The 6282-nt window shown below is 37.5% G+C and overlaps 1 protein-coding gene and 1 non-coding gene across 2 annotated transcripts; one reads left to right on the top strand and one right to left on the bottom strand.

Moving 5' to 3' along the window:
- Positions 1 to 237: 237 nt before the first annotated feature.
- On the bottom strand, positions 238 to 924 carry LOC125825721 (uncharacterized). Its single transcript, XM_049505034.1, has one exon. It carries the CDS (start codon positions 922 to 924, stop codon positions 238 to 240), a length of 687 nt encoding a protein of 228 aa, XP_049360991.1.
- A 1000-nt stretch (positions 925 to 1924) lies between these two features.
- LOC125825756 (small nucleolar RNA R71) lies at positions 1925 to 2031 on the top strand. The gene has a single exon (XR_007442885.1). It is a non-coding gene; the product is annotated as a small nucleolar RNA R71 (small nucleolar RNA).
- The last annotated feature ends 4251 nt before the right edge of the window (positions 2032 to 6282 follow it).

Genomic DNA, 6282 nt, shown 5'->3' with positions numbered 1-6282 from the left:
TGTGCAACAATTATGCTACGACTCTTATCCTAAAAAAATGTCTGATTCAAAATAAATACGACTATTCTAAAAGAATAAGACAAGAAACCCATAGAAGCACAACAAAGAAGCTACCCTAGAAAGAAAAAAAATCTTTTTTTTAGTTATTTACAACCCCTTCACCCCCACACTTAAGCTATGTCATATCCCCATGACATAAAGAAAATGCAAAAGCAAAGGAAACTTCCCTCACTCTCTTTAGTTGGTGTCGAAAATAGTGTTTGGCTCCCTTGTGCGGGCTTGGCCAAGCGCACACACCCATGCTATGATCTTTTTATCCGACTTGGTTATCTTAAATGTGAGCTCATCCACCTTCTTCATATTGAATGCTACCTTTTCCTCTCCAACTCTAAGCATCAGTTTCCCTTCATACACATCAAGTATTGCTCTATCAGTAGCTAGGAATGGTCGGCCAAGAATTAATGGAACCTCCTTATTTTCTTCCATGTCCACTAAGATAAAATCTACTGGAAACACAAACTTGTCCACCCGAACTAGAACATCTTCAACTATCCCTTCAGGAATAATGGTGGATTGGTCAACCAACTGTAAGGATATTGGGATAGATTTTCTGATTTCGAGCTCTCCTTCCAACTTTTTGAATATGGGCAAAGGTAAGAGGTTTATAGAAGCTCCTGAGTCACAAAAGGATTTCTCAAATCTAGCAACCCCTAACGCACATGGAATAGTGAAACTACCTAGATCACCACATTTCTGAGGTAATTTATTTTGAAGGATGGTACTACAATGAGCATTCAACTTGACTACTGATGTTTTCTCCAATTTTCTCTTGCTGGATAAAACTTTCTTCAAAAATTTAGCATATCCAGGCATCTGGGTGATTGCCTCAGTGAAAGGAATATTCACATGTAGTTGCTTCAGCATCTCTAAGAACTTCCAAAATACTTGTCAAGCTTCTCTCATTTCATTTTTTGAGGTAAAGGCAATGCAGACATGTATTTAGAAACAATTTCTAGTTTTGACTTCTCCTTTCCTTTCTGAATTTTGTTGGACTTCCCTACTACTTTTTTACTTCCTTGTTTCTCATCTTGGCTCTTTGCAACTTCACAATCTTTGCTTTTACAATTATCTTTTAACGTTTTTCCACTTCGCAAAGTCACAGCTTTCAGCTCCTTGGGGTTCCTTAATGTGTCACTTGGAAGATTTCCAAGTGGTCTTTCAGATATTTGATTAGCAATCTGTCCAACTTGCTTTTCTAAATTTTGAATAGAAGCACCTTGAATTTCAAACCGATCATCAACCTTAGTGGTGAAACTTTTAAACATCTCTTCCAAACTCGATTGGTTCCCATGTTGTCCCTCATGAGGTTGATATTGTTGTCGCTGGTGATTCTGGTACCCCTGAAGTGTTTGTCCTTGTCCTCTCGCATTGTTCTGTTGCCACACATTCAAACTACCATTTGGTGAGCTCCATGAGAATCCAGGATGCCTTTGCCCCATTGCATTAAAATTGTTTGCTTCTTGATAGTTCCCTTTGTTTAAGTTTCCAACAACATTAACCTTATCTTATGTAAATGATCCTTGTTGACATTCATGAGTAGGAAGCCTTCCTGTACAAAAACTCACACATTATTGATTGCGTCAATTGAGCCTGGGCTAGAGTCAATTGTTTCACATCCTTTGCAATTGATGCAATATGCGCCCACAAGGTAGTATAAGTATCAACTTGGTGCACCCCTAGAGTCTTCTTCCTTTCAGAATTCTCTACAACCCACTGATTAGCATCCTCTGCAAGTTCATTTAGGATTTCAATAGCTTCTTTAGGTGTCTTTTTCATGTTTGGTCCTCCCACTTCATTATTTAATATCCTCCGTGACGCAGGTGATAATCCTTCTCAGAAATTTGTCAACTGCAGCCATGGCTCTATTCCATTATGTGGACACTTCCTCAACAATTCCTTGAATCTTTCCAATGCTTCAAACACTATTTCTGATTCTAGTTGACTGAAATTGTTGATCTCATTCCTTATTCTAGTTGTTTTTGCTGGTAAGAAATACTTATCAAGAAACTTTGTCGTCATTTCATCCCAAGTGTGGATTGATCCAGAAGGTAAACTACGTAGCTAGATCTTAGCATCATCCTTCAAAGAGAAATGGAATTCCCTTAAGTATATAGCATCGTCTGATGCTCCATTGTAGTGAAAAGTGTTCATGATTTCATCAAAATCCATTAGATGACTGGTTGGATCCTCATTTAGCTTCCCTCTGAAAACACAATTATTTTGTATTGCTTGGAGAACACTGTGCTTGATCTCAATGTTATTTGCTGCAATAGGAGGACATCTTACACTGGACTGGATCCTATTGTAATTTGGCTTAGCATAGTCTCCTAGCAATCTCCCCGCCCTTCCATTATTTTGATCCATTTAATCTTCCATGTCAGCAGAAAGGCGGTGAATTCTTTGATTAACAACCCCAGGATGTTAAACATCATCTTCAATCCCATGTGCGCGATTTAGGTTATCAAGATTGAGTGGGTCATTCAAACCCCTATTACCGGTATTTATATCACCCATTGTATTAAGCCTCTGAGACTGCCCTGAAAGCCTTTCGGCAAGTTCCTTCTTAAGCAAGCGTAAAGTTTGTTCCAACTTTGGATTGTATTCGATAACTTCTGTTGAGGAAGATCGTGTCATATACCAAAGTTTTGGTTAATTCATGTTCACTGCAATACTGGGAACTTGAGGTGTTAACTTAAAAAAAATAAAAATAAAACAAAAACTGAATTAATACACAAAACTCTATTAAAAACTACTTGTTGCCAATCCCCGGCCACGGCGCCAAACTTTGATGAGCACAAACACACTATAAGTTTAGTGATTCACTATTCAAAGATAGTATAGTATAAAGATCGTCTCCACTGGGATTGGTACAAATAATAATTCAATTAAATCTTGCTAACTATTATTCAGGTGATCAAAAGAAAGTAGTTGGTTGTGATTATGAAGTACTTTTATAGACTAAATTATAATTAAAAACAATTAGTAACTATGAAATTTAATATGAATAATAAATGATAGGGTACAAGACGAAACAAGTGCATAATGATAGTTGGGATTTCACCACATTCATTTATCACATCTAAAGTTATATCGATTCTCTCGAATTCGATAGCTTATTAGAGTATCCTTATGCGTTAGATTTTTCTTTCGAGTAAATCTCAGGTTAAAGAATAAACCAATTATAATCTTGTGATTCTATTATGCAAGAACACGTTAATGAGAGTTCTTAAGGAAGTAACGTCCTTCGACTATTTTTCCTTGAGATTTAATCAATAATTATCAACAAGCTCCTTCGATTACTTTATAGAAAATATATTGATTCAATCCAACAAAACTATCCAACAATATTCACCAAGATATTCCTCGTTCGATTAAATATAATAACGAACGAGGTTGCAATTCAATTCAAATTCCCATAACAAGTTCAAGCATAAAAATTAAAATCAAAATCTCAACAAATTCATCAATACAACATGTTTGTTAAACACCCTTAAAGAATCTACTTCATGGATGAGAATAATTTTATTAAGAACAAAGATGAAAAAGAAAATATAGTAATAAACTATGAATCCCAACTTTCGGTTTGGATTCGAGTAGTGTACCACGTGTTCCACCTCCTCTCCTTCGTAACCTAGCTTTTCCTTTTGCTCTTTTTCTCCATTCCTTGCTTGGGGAAAGTTCGAACATCATATAGCATAGGGTTTCCTTCGAAATTCCAAAAAACACCCTTCCTTTAATGATTTCACGCCTACCCTCCGTGCAGGCGCGCCACTGGAAACCCAAGCGCGCGGAGAGGTAGTAGCTGCTCTAATGTGTCCGCATGGGCGCAACGCTAGACACTTGAGCGCGCGACCACCGCGCGGGCGGATAGCTTAGACGATGCATGTTTTTGTTTTTTTTTGTTTCTTTAGCATTCTTGTTGGCCTTTCTCACTAATCATGTTCAACACTTGAATTTGCACACCACACATATGAAACATAGATAATTAATTGCAAAGTTCACATTCAAAACTTGTCTAAATTCATCTCATTTAATTACCCATCACCAAGCATAAAATCATGAAAACATGTTAAAAAGGACATTTTAGTTGAAAAGCATGCACTTCACCAAATTTGAGAATCATCGTGAACTTTAGTGTAAATTCATAAGTCATAAGCATATTCTATATATAGATCATCATGGCATAATAAAACCATCTCATAAGTAACCCTAAGTAATACTTGTGCAATGCATGGATAAGATCCCATAATTCCATCCATACTAAGTACCACTTTTAGGCCACCATAACCATACTCACCCTTCTTTGATCTCATCCTTAGTTAATACTCATAGACGAGGAAGCATTCACCTTTAATAAGTCATATCAAGGAAAGCAACTCATAGCAACAATCCACATTAATCATACTTTATTTCATCAACCATAATAACATAAAAGGAACTCACCATAACTACTCTCAAAGCCTACTTGTGCAATGCATGAATGAGATCCAATACTCCCACCCATACTAAGTAGAGCTTCTTGAGAAGCCATAGTTCATAATCATTCATTGTGGGGGTAAGCCTTAACTGACATAGACCATGTGAGCTAAACATGGAATTCAGTGTTACCTACACCGAAAAGGGTGTCCTACATGCCTAAGGTAGAACCATTAACTTAGCTTAGGTGGATCCACTAGCTAAAAACCTATGAGTGCACATAGTTGTGGGACAAGGAGATTGCTACTAGATACCCCACCTCAACTCACGTATGGGCATCCATCTCAAGAGATTACTTCTAGAAACCCCACCTCAACTCATGTGACTTCCATCTCATATCAATATCCACTCGGTGCTAAGCATTACTCCCCACAGAGTACTTATCATATCATTACTTGAGTTCATTTTTATGGAAGAACGTTTCAACACTCAATCCAATATCATTCATAAGACTCCTAGATTCAATAGGTGAGAATAGACTTTCAACCTAAGAACCATCATATTGTGAGAAAACCTTTCACAACATGTCCTCATCATTCATAGGTGTGTAATTGAGAATAGCCTTTCAACAACACACAACAAGATCATAATCATAATCACTTTACTCTCAAGTGTTCATAAAGCATATACATAAATTTCATAATCATGCATAATTCTCCAACATTGCCCTTCAAGGACCATAGATCATAATCCATCAACACGTCTAAAATTCATACATTAGACATGGATGATAACATAAGTAAAATAGATCATACTACAAGCATAATTCTATCATATTCTTCTTGCATCAATTAATACCCACCTTTTAAGATCCAAATTGGGAAAATACAGGAATTCATGGATTCTTGAGGAATTCAACTTAAAATCTTATTAAATCATCAATATATCCCTAAACAAACATAATTCAATCATTAAAAATAAATTTTAAAGGAATCCATGAGATTGAAGTCAAACCCTAGCTTTTGGGATTTCTAGCTTTGAAATTGTGGTTTTGAAGGGGCTCCATTCGTGAAGGCTACCCATGGATGAAGATCTACCATAACTTAGTGAAGAATTTCCATGAATTTTAGAAGAAAACCTAGTTTCTTGAACCCTAGCTTCAACTTCCTTCGTCTTCTTCCTTGAAGTTATAGATAGAGGAACTTTTGGAGAAGATGAACTCTTTTGGGTTTTAATTTGGGTTTTAGGAAATAATGAAGTGAATGGGTTGGTTAATGACTTTAAAAGGCTTATATAGGTGTATTAAAAATATTCAAAACGACCTCACTTAATACTAACTATAATAGGAATTACCTAAAATAACCCCCACTTTAAAGTGGGGTGCCCAGGCCTCACGACCAAGCTCACGACTCGTCAAGGGTACCACGGCCCATGAAGGTGCCCGTGGTCCCTTGACCAGTAGATATGCTATTTGACACAATCCCCCACGAGGTTAAGGCAACCCCACAAGCCTTCCCATTAGTCGTGGTCTTCACCACGGGCCGTGAAGGGGAGCCTTCCTTAGGGCAGTTTTGTGCGCTCACTACCTCACCACCACGAGTGGCACCACGGGTCGTGGTGGCCACCACGTTGTCATGGTAGACAGTTGCTTTGCCAAATTCTTTTTGGGCAAGCCTTGGCCCCTTGCCTTGGCCCTTGCCCATCTTACTTGGCTCTTGTCCTCTTTCCTTGACGTTAAACTACATGTTTAGCTCTAGTTTTTTTTGCCTACTAGTTTCTGGGGTGTTATAAAGTGCATGAGAGAAA

Source organism: Solanum verrucosum, unplaced genomic scaffold (genome assembly GCF_900185275.1).
Source record: "Solanum verrucosum unplaced genomic scaffold, falcon-dt-bn FXZP01000003.1, whole genome shotgun sequence".
NCBI lineage: Eukaryota > Viridiplantae > Streptophyta > Magnoliopsida > Solanales > Solanaceae > Solanum > Solanum verrucosum.
This window is presented reverse-complemented; position numbering and strand designations above follow the sequence as displayed.